Below are 18,815 nucleotides of genomic sequence, written 5' to 3' on the forward strand. Positions count from 1 at the left end.
GGCGCATTGTACAATATAGTTTCTTTCCATGTGTTGCGAAATGCTAAATTTCCCTTCCTCTTCAACCCAAATTATCTACTGAACCACTGATTTTAAAATTTCCAAAAAATATATTTTACGTATCCCTATTAACTATTGGCTAAAACTTTGCCACAGACAAAACCTCTCCAAACCAAAAAATATTTTTTTAAATCCTCGCATGCTAAGCTTTTTATGTTAAAATTCACATTTTAAAACTATTTCAACAAACATATCAATTTTTATTAATAAGGTTGATAAATAATTTGAAATTCCAACCAAACAGTCATCAAGCAGTACTAACCAAGAAGCTCTGTGCCAATTTTCATAATTTTAGCACAACTTTAAGTAAGCCAAAACACAAAATTATTGAAGTCATTGAACAGAATATACTTTTGACCTAGCAGTAGCCTACTGTTGACTTATTGAAACAGCGAACGGTTATTGATTTTTTAGTATAATTTCTAACAATAAAAGGTCTTAATAAGATAAACATTTTAGCAAAATATCAACGCTGTATCTCAAACCGTTTAGGAGTTATTAGTTTTTTTGTAAAAACACATAAATACAGACAGACAGAAAACTAGGCACCACAGACCCATGTTTCTATGGTGAAATATGTTTGTCTTGATCTAAGGAATAACGCTATATACATTTGTCCAGAAGGTTACGGGACACCCTGTATTTCAAACAAAATAAAACAATCAGACTGCTTTACCATATAATTTATTCTTAAAAACGCAAACAATACTTAAAATAACAAAGTACATTCCAAATTACTCGGAGAAGTTAATTATACGTTGCATCTTATAAACAAGTTTAATAACAAATAATATTTGTATTTACTAGATGACAATTATTAGGTTCAGTCATTCCCATTAGTAAATAAGGCCGATTATTCTAGATTGATACATTTTTTTGGGCTATGTGATATATTATGTTAGGAGAACTTTGTTCTATTTTATGCTCATTGTTGTCTTTTGTGTTTTTAATTTAAGTTAAGAACAATTTCACTCAGAAAGGCATTGTTGTAAAAAAATTTTATAGACCCGCACATTTCCATGCTATTTTTAAGTGTTTACCCGAAGTTTTCTTCTGTAATTAATAAAAAAACATAACTCAGTATGCTCAGTATGTGCATGCAGGAAGCTGAGAAGGTAACAGCAGAGCACTATAAAATTGTTTTGACAGACAAATCGGCCCTATACGGAGAGAAGGTGATTCATTCAAGTAACTAGTGTATCGTCAAGCTCTCCTTCCTTTGGCTCTGGCTGTGACGCGACCTTCCGCACAGTTTTGGTGATTACATCGTTCAACGCATCTCTGGCTCCACCATCCAACAGGTTCAGGCATTGCTGAAATGGAGACATACACAAAGTTAATTAAAAATTATATTAATCTAGTGTGGCTTGTAGGGACAATAGCCCCTATATATATATTCTAGTTATTATTTTGTACAAATTATTAGTCTCATGGATTACCCTACCTTGAATTAACAATTAACATTTTTAGCGAATTTCCCATACACCTACCTACCTATTTATTCATAACAACCTTTTCGACGACTATCCTTGATAGCGGTACTTTTCCATAGAATACACGGCCTACCTACTTAACAAATAAAATTACAAACGTCCAAAAACCCAGCATTGTGTGATTTTTGTCACATTTCCTTCTAATGTTAAAAGATATACCAATAATTGTTTAGAGAATACACGTAAGCTATTAAATAACAAAAAGTTGTTTGTATAAGGTTTTTTTTTCAAACTGACACCAAAGTTTACATTAAAAGTTGTTTACAAATAAAGCAATTAATGGAAAATAACTTTGATTGCCGATACCTTTTTACGAGAAAATCCAAAACCAAGAAATCAATACCGTAACCTTGGGACTTTTAACACATTTAATTGGTCGGACGTAATTCTTAACTGTAAACGTAGGTTTTGGGTAGGCCTACTTCTTTTCCACATACTTCTTTAACACATCACTGTAATTTACAAATTAGTTATCGTTGGTGTTGCACCTTATTTATACAGTCGTATTACAGCCGTATTCAATTTAATTGATGTCTTAACTGTATAAGCTTTGCTTTTTCTGTCTGGATTCCAAAATGTTAGCTTATGCTAAGAAAAAGATAACTCATTTAAGTAAAATTTGTTCAGCAAACCATCATGAATTGTTTACGATTTACGTTGTTTATGTATAAATACAGCATTTCGGGTCATCTTCGGATCAAGCAAATATAAATTGTTATGATAAAATTTGATGACATTGACAAAGATTTCAAATACAAATTTTATGTGTACTTTGTTATGCTTCAAACGTAGCAAATTCCCTAATTGAGTTCTGTATTTTTGTGTGTATGTCTGTTGGTAACGCATGAATGGCCTTATTTCTCAGTGTCACGAAAAGGACAAGAGCACCTTTGATAATGAAAATGTCAACCCGAATAAAGTGTTAAATGGTGAGGTTGAGGTACTACTTTAAATACTTTTAACCATTGTGGAAAGTAACTTTCAACTATAGGCCTATAAAGCTTTTTTTAGTTTAATCATTGGATATATTGTATTTACAGAGGTTTATAAACAATAGTTTTGCCAGCAAATCTGAAAATATGCAAACTAACTGCTGTTCTTAATATAAGAAGGTTTCAACAGACTACTATAAGATCCCGTGCGTAGAAGAGGCACACAGCTAGTTATTTCTAAGTGTATGCCCCTTTTGTAAAGGTTTAGCAAAATTAGTGTAAAGTAAAGGCATCCCATTGACCAAACTTAACGCTAGATTCGTTTCTGATCAACATAAAAAAACTACTATTAGCCTAGTGTAAGATTATGTGGTGGTATTCATCCTAAAGGTGCGATTGACTTTACATATTCTAACAAAAGAGGACCTAATAAACGGCTGATTCCTAACTATTTTGCGACTGCTTAAGGTTCAATTACCCAGTTATCGAAACCAATCTCGAAAATACTTTTTACAGCATCTTTGACATGCATATTTTTTTTGGTTAGTTTTAAGAAACGGATACTACCTCTAGGTTTTACTGTTATATTGTATATGGATACTCCCTATACCACCGTGCAAGCTAGGCTATATTATTTGAAACCTTTTTGCTTGCAACAGAAAGTAGTACCTGGTTAAAATCCGCTACAAAAAATATTGTTTTTCCTCCCGCTGAAACTTGTCACAGTACTTACAATACAGTGTGTAAATTAAGTATGGAAACAAATCTGTATTTTTAAAACCGAAATAGATAGAAATATTCTATTTGTGGCAATAATAGTTAACAAAGATTCCGCAATTTTTCACATGAAAAATATTTTTTTACCCCCCTAACAGGGTAGGTGGTAGGGGGTGACTTATTTTTTTCAAATAGCAACCCCTATTGAGTGACCCCTCATTTTGAAGGGTTTGTCAAAAGAAACACAATGACGCAAATCCGAGGTGAATATCTCACTCCTAGCTAACATGGCGGATATTCCAAAATGGGCTTTTTTTTACAAAAATTAAATTTTTCATTACCCACCATTTAGGCTAGGGGTGAAATATCTACCTCGGGTTTGCGTCATTCTTTTTCTTTTAACAAACCCTTCAAAATGAGGGGTCACTCAATAGGGGTTGTTGTTGAAAAAAATAAGTCACTCCCACCCCCTACCCTGTTAAAGGGGTTGAAAAAATATTGTTAATTAAAAAAATTGCGGAACCTATGTCAACAATCAATTCCACAAACAGAATATTTCTATCTATTTTGGTTTTAAAAATACAGATTTCTTTCCATTATTTGTGAAATTGGTGCTTTTCACGTACAATAAATCAAATTTTGGAATATCCGCCATTTGGGCTAGGAGTGAGATATTCACCTCGGATTTGCGTCATTGTGTTTCTTTTGACAAACCCTTCAAAATGAGTTGTCACTCAATAGGGGTTGCTATTTGAAAAAAAATAAGTCACCCCCTACCACCTACCCTGTTAGGGGGGTAAAAAAATATTTTTCATGTGAAAAATTGCAGAATCTTTGTTAACTATTATTGCCACAAATAGAATATTTCTATCTATTTCGGTTTTAAAAATACAGATTTGTTTCCATACTTAATTTACACACTGTAGGAACAAATAAATTGCCTGTACCTGAACGAAACTATTTCATCTTTATTCCCAGGTTGATTTCTGAGAGTGGCCGTTGAGGTTATTCCACTTCATACAAAATATTAATTCAACACTACAATAAATATAAATCTCAAATTCAAAATGTTAGTAAATATACAAAAAAGTGTATAATAAATCTTTAACATTTGTTTTGAAATCCAACCAAAGCAAAAGTTTTTAACAATCTTGAATCGTTTAATCGTTTATTATTTAGTCAATGTAGTTATGTCATGTTAACCATTCCTTCAACACGACAATAACCTTTAAGTTAGAAGAAAAAATCTCATTATATTTTCAGCCAATCTAAGTTCATCCTTTGATTTGAGCCATCTCCTATGATTCTACTACTTATCATACGCTTAACTAATTTACTTAAAAATACAAAAGTTTGCCAATTGCACAGTAAAATAATTGATTTCAACATTCTAAGACGTAACTAAAAAGTCTTAATTATTATAGGTAACGTTATCTCTGGTTTTATATAGTAAACAGTACACTTCAGAATTGACTGGCAAGTAGGTAATCCAAATCTAATATTGCTTACTGGTTTGATGATAAATCACGATCATCAGCTGTATTGAAGTAAACAAAAATCAGCAGTAAATGACTTCTAATGCATTTCTTATGGAGAACATTTGACATTATATCTAATTTTGTGTTAAAATGTAGTGAATTTAGCTATTTTTCTCGCCGTCACGGGGTCGAGACCTTTAATTTGAGCCCTCTTCCCTCGTTCTACGACTTCCCAGTCGCCCACAATTTTGACGCAAAGAATCGGCTTACGTAATTAATATATAGATGTATATATATATTTAATATTGTTCACATGTAGGGCTATTGTAAATAATATTAATAAAAATAAACAATACACCATAGTACCCTTTTTTAAATATTTTTAATGACTGATGCATTTCGACACTTGGGTCATGTTCACAGTCTTTCACATTTATCTTATCACATTTATCACATCTTTCACATGCTATTAAATCTAAATATCTAAACAAACAAAAAATGAATACAATTTTTTTCCAATAAGAATTGGATTATTATATCGTCGTTGCGCAGGCAATACCGCCTATGTGACGATTTTTTCGATATTGAGATATGCACATGTAGTTTTTCGTCTTAATCAGACGCAGGTGTTGGTATCACCATAACTTTAAATATAACCACCAGAGGCGCTGCAAACGAAGTAACGCAGAACCGCCTATGTGAACATTTGCGCGCAGCATCGCCTATCTGAGCAGCACGTGTATGCAGTTAGGCCGTCTTCACCCGTGGTCAAGGTAAGCCCTTCTATTTAGTCTTAATAATTAATATTATAGCTGTTAACGCGTATATTTTTATAGTTTGTATTTATTTGTTTGTTTATGAACAATATTTTATAAGTGCTATATCGGATTACTATTATTAGGTGTTAATAATGTCAACTTAAATTTCTCTTCCGTCGTTATTCACTTAGGCGGTACTGCAGTAGGTCTATGTTATCAGATAGTCGGTTTTGCCTCCATAGTTATTATAGAGAACTAGTCTAAAAATTGTATATTTCAATTTAGTTTGTGTTAAATAGTTAAACTTATGCACTATCAAACAAAATACCACTTATTAATCTACATGTTAACATTACATTAAGATAGTTTCTACTTTTTTTAGCTGAAAATGGATGAGGAAACGTACTCTGAAGAACTTGTAGATGACCCTTCAGTCTACAGTGAAGATGAGATATTTCGACATCTGAAACAATCTCCCGAAGTCGGCAAACGTGAGTTTACACATTGTGATAACTCATAGTTTAAATTTTGTATTTACTAGAGCAACCAGTACAATACCTAGCACCCTGTGCAGTACCGGGTTAGAATAGGACCGCAGCCTCCCTCGGCTTGTCGTAAAAGGCGACTAACAGGGGGTGGGAGATCCTTCTCTTTATGCTCCCAACTTTCTCTGAGGCCAAGTTTGCTTCTTACCTTTGGCTTGTACCTCGAAATCTTTCATCTTTCCTTTTTACACTTCTTTTTTTCAACCCTGGTTAGGGTGTTTTCCTTTCTTCTTTTTCGACCGGCGTGCACTATTGAGCCTTGGGAGTGCTCTTTCTGTGCAAAAGGGCTGTTTTGTGCCTCGCACTGCCGATGGGACCTCTCTGGTGTGTCGTCAGGAACCAGCCCCTTCGGGCCCTAGTCAGGGAGTGCGGCATGGGTGCAGAGGTCAGGCTCTGCACTGCCACGGGTGACCCCCGGTACGTCAGGATTCTCGGTACTAGGCAAACGGAGGGAACTGGGGTACGGGCTACGTCCCCGAGGGTATACCCGTTCCTGGTTATTCCGGGCCGCCCCTTGCCGCACGATGCGCTGGCAAACATTTTTATGGCTATTTCAACCTCAGGTAGCATGGAGGGCTTGCTTGGCAAGCAGTCAGAGGAGAATGCGTTTAAGAGGGAGATAACCATTCCAATAAGAATTGGATAAGCAAACACACAATGTACACAATGAGTTTTGTCAGGTAAGCTGGTGTGTTTCCACGTCACCCCCTCTGACGGTAGAAAATATATCGTCGGCGCCTTCGCTGGTAAAGGGAGCGACTGTCTCCCCTCCACCGGTGCCAGCATTCAAGTCTGGTGAAGGGCTGTTGGAGGAACACCTTACAACAACGTTGCAGTCGGAGAGCTCAGGGATGGTGCTTCTGCGTCAGAAATACCTTGACGCAGAGAGTAGCATCGAAACCCGGCTTCGAGACATGGAGGAGACCATTAAAGCTATGCTGGACACCTTTAGGACCCAGAAAGCTGTTAACCAAGTGGTCAAAATTGGCATGGCCAAGCTAGAAGATGACCTTGGATTCGTTTTTGCCTGCCAGTTGGTGAGCAAGGCGGCCATGGAGAAGATTGCGGAGAAGGTAGTGTCTATGTCCGACAACAGGGCGCTGCCTTCCAAGAAACCTTCTGCGCCATCCACTATGGAAAGCCCTCCAAAAAGTTCGGTGCAAGGACGTCACCTACTACAGTGTCTACCTCACCCCTAACGAGGCTATCCATGACTTCCGCGAGAAGATAGACCGCTTGGAAGAGAGCGTGCACGACACCACAGGGCATGTAGTCGTGGCTGGTGATTTCAATGCTAGGGCCGTCGAGTGGGGACTGACCCTCACTAATTCCCGGGGAAGTACATCCTGGACTTTGCTGCCAGGGCCGGACTCGTTGTAATCAACGAGGGCAACACGCCAACGTTCCGGCGACCCGGGATGAGGGGAACGATCCCAGACATAACCCTCGCATCTGAGTCTCTTCTGCCAAGGATCACAGCCTGGAGAGTCTTGGAGGATTATACGGCCAGCGACCATCAATACATTATTTTCGATGTCTTAGATCGCCTCCCGAGACAAGTTGCTGCATCTCGGGAAGTGCCCGTTCGGTGGAACACCAAAAAACTGGACGTGGCTAAATTCACCGAGGCCATCCTGCGGGGAGTGCCAGCGGTGCCTGCCGCACCTGGCATGGCTCATGCAGAGGCTACATCGACGATGGGGCTGATTGCCTCGGCTTGTGATGAGTCAATGCCCCGCAAGAGACTCCGTTGCGATAGGAGACCCGTATACTGGTGGACTGCAGAGATTGCGGATTTGCGCCGAGCTGCTTTGAGAGCTAGACGACTCGCTACCAGGGCCAGGGCACCCTTGGATAGACGCCGTAAGCTGGAGAGCTATAAGGTGGCGAGGAAGTCTCTCCGCCGGGCCATCAACCGGAGCAAACACAATTGCTGGAAAACACTAAGGGATGATGTCGATTCCGACCCGTGGGGCCTGGCTTACAAACTAGTAACCCAAAAACTCACCACTCGCTCTCCACCTTCCGTCATGGAGGGGGCCGCTATGGAGAAGGTCGTCAAATCCCTTTTTCCGGATCATATTCTGCGCCCACTGCGTGAGTTTGAGATGATGGATGATGTCCCACTCTTCACTCATGAGAAGCTGGAGACTGCCGTTTTATCCCTAAAAAACAACAAGGCTCCTGGACCTGATGGGGTACCTGGCGAGGCTCTTAAGAAGGTTTTTTCAATCAATCCCCTGATTCTTCTGAGCATGTACAACGCCTGCCTCGCAGAGGGGGTATTTCCGTTGTGCTGGAAAAAAGCTAGGCTCGTTCTCGTAGGGAAAGGGAAAGGAGACCCAGAATTGCCGTCCTCTTACAGACCCCTTTGCATGTTGGATACGGCTGGGAAAGTCCTAGAGAAGTTGATTCATTCCCGACTGAATTCAGCCGTGGTTGCTGCGGGGGACCTGAGCCCTTGCCAATACGGCTTCAGGAAGCGATCAACTGTCGACGCTATTGAGGAGGTGAAGCAAGCCGTGATGAGAGCTGAGGATTTTAATCACTACTCTCGTAGGGTTGTGCTGCTCGTTACACTCGATGTGCGAAACGCATTTAATTCTGCAAGATGGTGCGATATGCTGGACGCTCTGGAGAACAACTTCCATGTCCCGGCATACCTCATGCGCATTATAGAGGATTACCTCCGGTTCCGCCTCCTCATGTATGATACTACAGAAGGCCCGCGGACGATGAGTGTCACTTCTGGTGCTGCCCAAGGCTCCATACTCGGCCCGGACCTCTGGAACGTTGCCTACGACAGCCTCCTTAGGTCTGAAATGCCTGAAGAAACCGTTTTAGTTGGGTACGCAGATGACATTGCAGCTTTAATAGCTGCTCGTAGTGTTGAGCTGGCCCAGCTAAAATTAAACCGAGTCATGCGAACTATAAACGCATGGATGGCAGATCACGGTCTCTCACTCGCGCTGAACAAAACTGAGATCGTGATTCTGACCAAAAAGCGGATTGACACCATTGTGCCGTTGAGGGTGAGGGACGTCGAAGTCCAGTCCGTTCGTGCCGCCAAGTATCTTGGTGTCATGGTGGACTCTAAGCTTAGCTGGCGGGACCAGATATTCCGAACGGCGAAAGGCCGCTAAGGTGATCTCTTCTCTTAGCCGGTTAATGGCCAATGTCGGAGGTCCTCGTTCCAGTCGCAGAAGGCTGTTGATGTCTACAGTTCAGTCTGTGCTCCTGTTGATATCGTCACTATACTGTACGTGATTCAATTCCTTTGATATCACGGACGATTAATACCAAACATTAGAAATAACAAAATAAATTTTAACAAAAACTAGGTATCTTCTTTATTGTATTCAACAAAACAACATACTAAACTATTTTCTGTTTACAAAACAATTGAAAAACATATGACTGTTTATGTATTAATTATTAAACAGTCTTTTGGCAAACTTATATGAAATATATTGAGGGGTTTTCTTTATCAATGATTAATCATCGTACGTCAATCATCCCCCCCAAAACCCTAAATATATATTTCAAATCTTCCTCTTTCTAGACCTTAAGTTGTAACCAGGTAAGGCATCGTTATGGTCTTCTGCTTCTAGTTCATTATCTTCGGCTTGAGTTGCTTCACGGAGAGTTTGTGGGAGTATTTTCAACTCCGAAATGTGTACCTTAATTGGTGGATCAGACCTCAAGAGGTACACTCCCTTCCCTAGCTTGTGTTCCACCTCAAATGGTCCAAGCCATTTCCGTGCCATCCCTGCATGCACATTTTTAAGCTTATTACTCAAGGGATGGTTTCGCCTAAGAACCAACGTACCCGGTTTCAGGTCCTGCTCTTCAGGTGCATCGTTTCTCTCTGCTTCCCTCTTCGAACTCTCTTTGGCTTGTCGATTCATACGTTTGATTTGTTTTGCGTTTTCTTCATGCCATGCAGTCAAATTCATAGTTTCAGGAGACTGTTCATGCATAAAGTTCCAATCACCAGTTCTTTTTATTTCCCGACCAAGAAAAAGTTCTGCTGGGGAGAACCCTGTGACGCGATTCACTCGCTGTCTGATGGCCAGGAGAGACTCATGCAAGTGTTGATCCCATTTGGTATGTTCTTTGTCGAACAAATGAATCCTGAACAGCTTCTTAAGCTCCTGATTTCTCCGTTCAGTAGGATTTGCCTGAGGATGGTATATTGGCGTTGTCCAGTGTTCAATAGCCCACTCAGTTAAAGTCCGCAACCATTTTTTTGACGTGAACGGACCTCCATTATCTGTGAGAAGACATCGTGGATAACCATACCGACTAAAGACCTCTGTTCGTAGGAGCTGTAGGATTCTTCCCGATGTAGCTTCAGGAATGGCAAATGCTTCGACCCACCTGGTAAAAAGGTCTGTCACCACCAAAATTCCAGTCTTCCCTCGAGATGTTCTGGGATATGGTCCCATAAGATCTAGAGCCACAACCTCCCACCACGGCTGGTGTGGCCGACGTCCTCTCATGCTTGTACTAGCTTTTTGGTTGTTGGCCTTGGTACAGGCACAGATAGTGCAGGATTGGACGTAGTTCTTGATGTCCCGATGCATATTTACCCAGAAGAAACGACGCCGAATCGAAGTGTAGGTCTCGTCTTGTCCTGGATGGCCAGCTTCAGGGCTGTCGTGGTACTTCTCTAGAATCCTTACGGCCTGAGACTTCGGAACTACAATCACAGGAGAAGATTCTGATAGATGAGATTTATACATAAGTATACTGTCTTCCAAGCGAAAGTTCTTATAGCATGTCTTGAACTGGAATGGGACAGCTTCAGAATTTGTGTAACGTTTGGTTATCCAGGATTTCATTCTACTACAAGCTGCATCTTCATTCTGCCATTTCTTTATCAGTTCCAAGTCAATGTCACAATTTTCCCGTTGTGCCACCATAAGAACAGGCTCAATCTGTTTTAACTTCATTGGGACTGGAACTTCCCTCTCCATGAGTTCTTTGGATATCTCACCACTGTCTACCGGGTTTCTTGACAAGCTATCAGCGGCTTGATTTAACTCTCCTGGGACGTGATGTATTTCAAAGTCAAAATCGGCCAAAATTAAGGACCATCGCATCAGTTTTGACTTGGTTCCGGATACTTTGTTTAGCCACTGTAGTGATGAGTTATCAGTGAATAATTTAAATTTTCTTCCCTCGAGATAGCCCCTGAATTTCCCTACTGCCCACACTACCGCTAGAGCCTCCTTTTCAGCTGTACAATAGCTTTTCTCAGAAAGGGAAAGTTTCCTGCTTGCATACTCAATGATATCCTTGCCTCCTTCTATTCGCTCTTGAAAGAGAACAGCCCCAAGACCTACATTACTGGCATCTGTCTGTAAGCATATTTCCCGATTGGGGTCCAAATAAGCTAATCCTGGAGAGTCACAGATGGATCTCTTTATCTCACTGAAAGCTTTCTCTTCCGTCTCGGTCCATTTAAAAGGTTTATTTTTATGAAGAAGGTCAGTTAGAGGTGAAACCTTGGATTCAAAATGAGGTACAAAACAACTGTACCAACCGCACAGGCCCAAAAACTGTCTAACTTTACGCTTCGTACCAGGTCTTTCGTACTCTTCAATAGCCTTGTTTTTCTCAGTTTGCCTCTCTAATCCTTTGTCTGTTAACACATGACCCAAATATTCTACTGAGTTGGACGCAAAGTGGCATTTCTTCACCTGACAGGTAAGTCCATGAATTTTCAATCTTTCTAATACTCTAGCCAAATGTTCCAAGTGATCAGAAAATGTTTTGCTGTAAACTAGTATATCGTCCAAATAAACTTGACAAAATTCACCAACATAACCTGACAAAACTTTGTCCATCAGACGCATGAATGTTGCTGGGGCATTTTTCAATCCAAAGGGCATAACACGGAATTGATATAGTCCCCTTGGTGTTGAAAAAGCAGTCATAGGCCGAGATGATTCTTCTACCTCTACTTGCCAATAGCCAGAATTCAAATCTAAAGTGCTAAATACTTTGGCCCCACTAACTTGCTTAATCAGATGTCGTAGATCAGGCATTGGGTAAGCATCAGCAATAGTTTTATTGTTGACTTGACGTAAATCCACACAAAGTCTGTAGTCTCCGTTCTTCTTTTTGGGTAATACTATTGGTGAAGCCCATCCTGAAGACGATGGTTCAATTAGTCCTTGATTTTCCATTTCCTTTACTTTTTCTATGACAAACTTCCGTTTGTCGGGGTTAAGAGGGTAAGGTTTCTGTTTGACAGGTGTGTTATCTTTACAAGAGATCATATGTTTTACCGTAGTAGTGAACCCAATTCTATCTGTAATTACCTCTGGAAAGATACTGAGTAAGTTAATCAAGTCTGTTCTTTGATTGAGATCCAAAATTCCCGTTTTCAGTTCATCCAAAACGTTGTTTTCTAATTCTGCTCCCAAATCAAAGTGTTTGTCCTCTAACCATCCCAATCTAACTCTATTCTTAATGCCAAAAAATATTTCATTTGCTGTGTAATCTATCAACACACCGTATTTAACAAGGAAATCATGCCCTAGTATGATTTCCGGGATTAAATCCTTAATCACTTTTACTGGAATTTGAATATATTCTTGAGAACATTTGGCTTCAAGAAAAGTAAATCCTTCGATTTTGTAATTTATATCTTGTACTGCACCTTTGACAACAGTTACACCGTCTGGACAAACAGGTTTTAACAATTTAGCCACCGTCATGCCAATAAACGAATGTGATGCTTGAGTATCAAGGGCTGCAGTATAATATTTGTCACCAATCTGTAAACTAATTGCCGGACGGGGATTACCCACACTCTCACTAGAAATTTGACCAATATAAGTTTTTTCTGACTGGTAGTTTTGGGACTTAGAAACTTTTCTAGAACCATTCTCGTCCCTATTAGAACGGTTCTGGTCTAGTTTTCCGGACAACGGGCCTTCACATGCCCAGTTTGCCCACATTGATAACATTTAAAGGAGTTATCAGGGTTCGAAGTTCTGGTTTTTGAGGAATAAAAGCTTACCTCTTCGTCTAGCTTTGCTACTATGCTCCTGAGTTCGTCAAATGATTCTGGTTGAGCTACCTTAACTAGAGACCTAATCTTATCATGTAAAAGTTCTATAATATAAGTAACACTCTCGTCAATACTCCCACCATCATTCATTCTCTTAAACAACTGTAACTTTTGAATAACAAATGCCCCAGCTCTCATGCCACTAGGTTGAACATCCGTCAAGAATTTCTTAGTGATTAATGCTTTGACAGCCTCTGAATTAAATCTCTGCATAAACTCATGTTTGAATGTGTCCCATTCTAGACTTAGACCCTTAATGTTTTGCCACCAAGTACCTGCCGAACCCCTCAACTGTTGGCTCACAATCTGCAGATATATTTCTGACGGTATACACGTCCGTTTTAACAAAGACTCGCACGTAGCTAGGAACGCTGTGGGACATTCCTCCAACCTCCCATGAAATTCCGGTAGGCTGTCTTTGATAATTTTGGGATCTACAGTAGGCATGAATGATAGTTGGGATTCTGGATTATTCAAAGTAATTGTCTTTTCCTGTGAGGATATCTGTGTTCCAATAGCTTGCATTTTATTGTTAAATTTAGTTTCAATGTAATTAATTTTAGTTTCAATGTAATTAATTTTAGTTTCAATGTAATTAATTTTAGTTTCCAATTCATTTAATTTATCAGAGTTACCAACAAAATTTGTTTCTAATTTCGTAATTTTATCAATGGTTACGACAACATCTGACTCCAATGATTCGATTCTATTGTCTAATTTTGAATAGTTTTGAGAAATTTGTTCCATAAAAGATGACATATTACTATTAATATCTGCCGACTGTGTGTCAAGTTTCTCAGATTGGATATCTAGTTTCTCCGAAATTTTGGACAGTAGAATACTCACCGGGTCAGGTTGTGGTATTTGTTCTGCCAACTGGGTATTCCGTCCTACCCGTGATCGAAGCTCGTAGGCTTTGCTTCCTGCCCCCTTCTGCTCACCTTCTTCCAGGCCTTTCTCTAGCATTTCAGTTGTTAATTCTTCAACTCCTAATTTTGTCATTTCTAAATTAAAAGTCCTGTCACGGTCGCCAATTGATATCGTCACTATACTGTACGTGATTCAATTCCTTTGATATCACGGACAATTAATACCAAACATTAGAAATAACAAAATAAATTTTAACAAAAACTAGGTATCTTCTTTATTGTATTCAACAAAACAACATACTAAACTATTTTCTGTTTACAAAACAATTGAAAAACATATGACTGTTTATGTATTAATTATTAAACAGTCTTTTGGCAAACTTATATGAAATATATTGAGGGGTTTTCTTTATCAATGATTAATCATCGTACGTCACTGTATGGTGCAGAGGTGTGGGCAGACACGCTCAATAAGGAGGTGTATAGGATGCGGCTTGCCAGAGTGCAGCGTCAGGCAGCACTCAGGGTAGCATCCGCCTACCGAACAGTGTCTGAACCTGCCATCTTGGTGGTTGCTGAAGTAATCCCCGTCAAACTTTTGGCGGCGGAGAGGAAAGCGATTTATCAGCGGCGTGGAGAGGACCATGCAAAAATGGAGGAGCGCAACCGCACCTACCAGCTCTGGCAGGAGAGCTGGGAACAGGAGTCGCGGGGACGCTGGACCAGGAGACTGATTCAGCAAGTCCAACCATGGGTTGACCGACGGTATGGTGAGGTGTACTATTACCTTACCCAGTTTCTGACAGGTCGCGGGTTTTTTTGGTCGTACCTGTTCAGGATGGGCAAAGCCGTGTCACCCGATTGCATCTACTGCCCAGGCACTCCCAACGACACGGAGCACACCTTCTTCCGCTGCCAGCGTTGGGAAGGTTCCCGCCTGGAGGCTGAACAACATGTAGGGCAGTTGTTGGTGGACACGGTCATTCCGATGATGAAGGAGGGTGAGGACAATTGGACCTGTATGTCACATTTCGTCCAGGATATTCTCCGCACAAAGAAGCTAGAGCTTGACCGAGATGCAGTCTAGGTCATAAAGAAATTGAATGCCAGAAACGGCGCGAGCCCTGAGGGCTTAGGTCACACGTTGACCTGACCTGAAGTAATGTGACAAACAATCCCAGGTCTGTGTCCAACAGAGTAGAGGGGGTTTTTTAGTGAGTAGTCTGACAAGCTCAGGAGTCTCACACTACAGGCTGGCTACCTGTGTGCGTAAAAGCATTTTTACCTCCTCTCCCTTAAAAAAAAGTACAATACCTAGCAACAACAAAGCTGTTTAAAAAATGTAGGATTAACAAAATAAATCTTAAAGTATTTTCATCTAAAGCCTGTTGTTGTTTCACGACAACACAAACAAAAAGTTAAGTACCTTTTTGCAATTAAAAAATAAAGATGAGTCTGTTAAGAGTCTTCTTCACCCCTGCGAAAAACATTGAAAACATGCCTCGGGCGTCCCTCGCTCCTGATGGAATTCGTAAAGATATATTGCTAAAACTTTTTTTCCTTACAGATTAATGTTGGTTCTAGGTCCCTCATACACGATATATCCAAGAGAATCAATAGTATAAGTACAAAAAAATCTTAAAAGTAACGTAAATTCAGTTACTTTTAAAGTTCAATAAAACTATTTTTTTGTTTTATTTTCAATTTTTGAGGTATAAGAGACGTAGTATAACTATTCAACTAAATTGTTGCCAAGTTTCAAGAAAATCTGTTGGAAAACAGCGTCCGAAACGAGGGACGAAATTAACATGTTTTCTCCCAAACGCCGGTATGCCGAAGGGAGGCTACTGCGCTACTAGCCTTTTACAAAACTTGGCTCAGACGCAGGTGAGTCACCAACACGTGGTCGCTATTCGCCTACTGTCACTGTCCACACACCACACTAGAGGACTCGTGCATTACGTGAGTGAGGTGTTGGTATCCTGTTGCTTACAATAGTTGTTTCTATATCCAACATCATATTGTGTTGATTTAGTATTATTTTCACTGTTTGATGCAAGAAAATGGCAAGAATGTGGAATGTGGAAGGAAGAAAGGAGGAAGCTTCTCACTGCCTCTAACTTTGGAAGTATTTGCAAAAGGCGAAAAACTACTAGCTGTGAAAACATGGTTAAACAATTGTTATATACCGACATTGATTGCCCAGCAATGAGGTACGGAAGGGGTAATGAAATTAACGCTATAGAATGGTTTGAAGAGCACAATGCATTAATAGAACAAAATCATCTGTTTGCATCTGTTTCAAAGTGTGGACTCTTTGTAGACAACGAAATTACTTATCTCGGTGCAACACCAGACGGGCTTGTGGGAGATGATGCAATAATAGAAGTAAAGTGTCCAGAATCCTGCAGAAACTTGACCCCTGAAGATGCCATAAAAGAAAAAAAATTCAACTTTTGGACTGTTACAAAGACGGGTGATGTGGGCTGTGTAAATAAAAATCATAATTATTTTTACCAAGTCCAAGGCCAGCTTCACATTACAAAAAGAAGCATGTGCTTCTTTGTGTTGTGGACACCTTTGGGAGCTCGAGTAGAGGTTATAGATCGGGACGACACTTTCTGGCAAGAAAAAATGGTAAATCCTCTAAAAGCCTTTTATATAGATTGCCTACTGCCAGAACTGATCGATCCACGGCACACCAGATCAATGCCTATTAGGAATCCAGCAAACTATGTGCATCCAAAAACAATAAAATCGAAGAAGGATTAAAAACTGTAGGCGTACATTAATCAAACCTACATTTCTTTATACTTGTTGTAAATAGTTTTAACTTATGTAATGTAAATTATTGTCTCATAGACTTGATTATTAAATACAAATTAAATAAATTGTAATTCAAAGGCAATAATGTATCCATTAAACCTACATTTTGTACATTGTTTGAGGTTGCATATCATAATTTGTCAATAGTAAAGTTCAAATTTGTTGTCAGTCTAAACACATTTATATTGAAACACACTCATACAAACTATTATTATTTTACATTTGTTCTGAGCTTACGTTGTATTTAATTTATCTTTCCATGATGGGTGCATAATTCATTATTACCTAGGTCTTTTATAAAAAAACTACTTTGAAATTTATCTTGATTGTATCTGTTGACACTATTGACATAATAACTAATTACTTTAGAGAAATTGTGATCTAAGCTATGTACGCACGAGAAACATATTATTGACAACTTATTCACAACTGCACATGCCAAAATAATGAAACTTTTAAGTAATTGCTGTTTTAAGCTAGAATGAGCAATTCCAATTATTCTAATAATACACAATTTCATGGTATTTTAAGACTAGAGTCGCGACCACGTTAGTTTGCAGTTGGTGGCAGCCAATCACAAGACAAGGCTAGTGCGACGTTGCCACATCGCACTAATAAAATATACTAAGCAATGTTTTCAAATCAGCTGGTATTATTAGATTTGGCAACAACGCACGGTTCTCATTGGTTCATTCAAACCCTTATGGTAAATAGGCTCCTCCCTCAACTGCAAACTTATGTGGTCCCGACTCTAATACTTTCTGAGATTTAAAAACTACCTATCTCATGACTTTGAAAATTCGTAAAATGTAAACCAAACGTCAGAACCTAATAAAACTTTAATACAAAATGAATTAATGCTTGTTTTGAAGGTCATTGTATTTATTTTGTAAATATTCATAATGCTAAGGCACAATGTTACGCATATTATTGATATTAAATTAACAAACAATATTAGTTGCGCTCGCCACAAGGGCTCCTCACGCTCACAGCTAGTGAAGTAAAAGATCGATAAGACCGCCGCTGCGCGTGCGTAGGTACGGAGTCGCGTCTTTAGTAGTAGTTTGTTTACACGATGTTTTCAGAAAGGCGCGCATAATGACCCCGCGCTACCCGCCCGTCCACACCACCTCCCCCCCAAGGCTATCCCCCCAAAACGGAATTACACCTAGGGTGATGAAGACTCTTAACAGAATGCAATCAAATTTTTTTAATTAAAAATTTAAATTGTTTTTCAGTTATATACAATATGGATCATTAAGTATTTACATGACTTACTAAATAAGTTTGAAAGTACCTAATGATAGTTTTTCACTTATGTTACAGGAAATTATAGAGTCAACATAATTGTGCCAGAGTCCATTTATGAAGAAAGGAACAATGTTCAAGTAATGCCTGAAGCTGAAATTGTTTCAACACTCAGTAGTGACAACCATTTTGACACAGTGTTCAATAATGAACTTCAAACTACTGACAAATCACAGAGTAGTTTAAATTTGAGTGACTTGAGTGTTTGAGAGGTGCCAAATTTAGACCATACATATTGTTCTGTTCCGATCCTGTACAACCCAAATGAAGAAATTGAGATGAACACGTCTAACGTAGCGGATGATTCTATTGCAGGGAGTTTAATTTCCAATGCAGACTTAAATTATGAGTTGTGTATTAATCCTGATTCTGAAATTATTATCGAGACGGAAATCCCTCAAAATGAAGACTCTAATCAGAGTGACGAGGGACGACCTCTAAGAAAGGTAAAACTATCACCATCAGATTGGAAAAGACAAAAAAACAAAAGATTAAGAATGGAGGGCTTGCCATATTTAGGATTTTCTAAACCGAAAGGAGAAAAAAGTAGACATGATACACCCCGTGATGGAAGGAAAATAGGAGTGGCCTGCAAATCACAAAAGTGTGTTCAGGCAAAAAATCGGAATTGTGAAAAATTTACGGAGGAAGATAGAAAAGAAATATTTTCCAAATTCTGGACTGAAATGAATTGGGATCAACGGAAAGTGTTTGTCGCAAACTTGGCCCAAAATGTAGATAAGAA

General features: G+C 39.3%; 1 protein-coding gene across 1 annotated transcript in view; it reads right to left on the reverse strand.

The window, feature by feature from the left end:
* Positions 1-728: 728 nt before the first annotated feature.
* Positions 729-18,815, reverse strand: part of LOC128994935 (eIF-2-alpha kinase activator GCN1) — a 300,111-nt gene continuing 282,024 nt past the window's right edge. The window contains exon 58 of the mRNA XM_054419780.1: positions 729-1,373. Coding sequence (XP_054275755.1) covers positions 1,245-1,373 — 129 coding nt within the window. The 3' untranslated portion in view covers positions 729-1,244. The remainder of the gene's footprint in view (positions 1,374-18,815) is intronic.

Source organism: Macrosteles quadrilineatus, unplaced genomic scaffold (genome assembly GCF_028750875.1).
Source record: "Macrosteles quadrilineatus isolate MER2022 unplaced genomic scaffold, UCM_ALF_1.0 Scaffold_1__1_contigs__length_201487025, whole genome shotgun sequence".
Lineage (NCBI taxonomy): Eukaryota > Metazoa > Arthropoda > Insecta > Hemiptera > Cicadellidae > Macrosteles > Macrosteles quadrilineatus.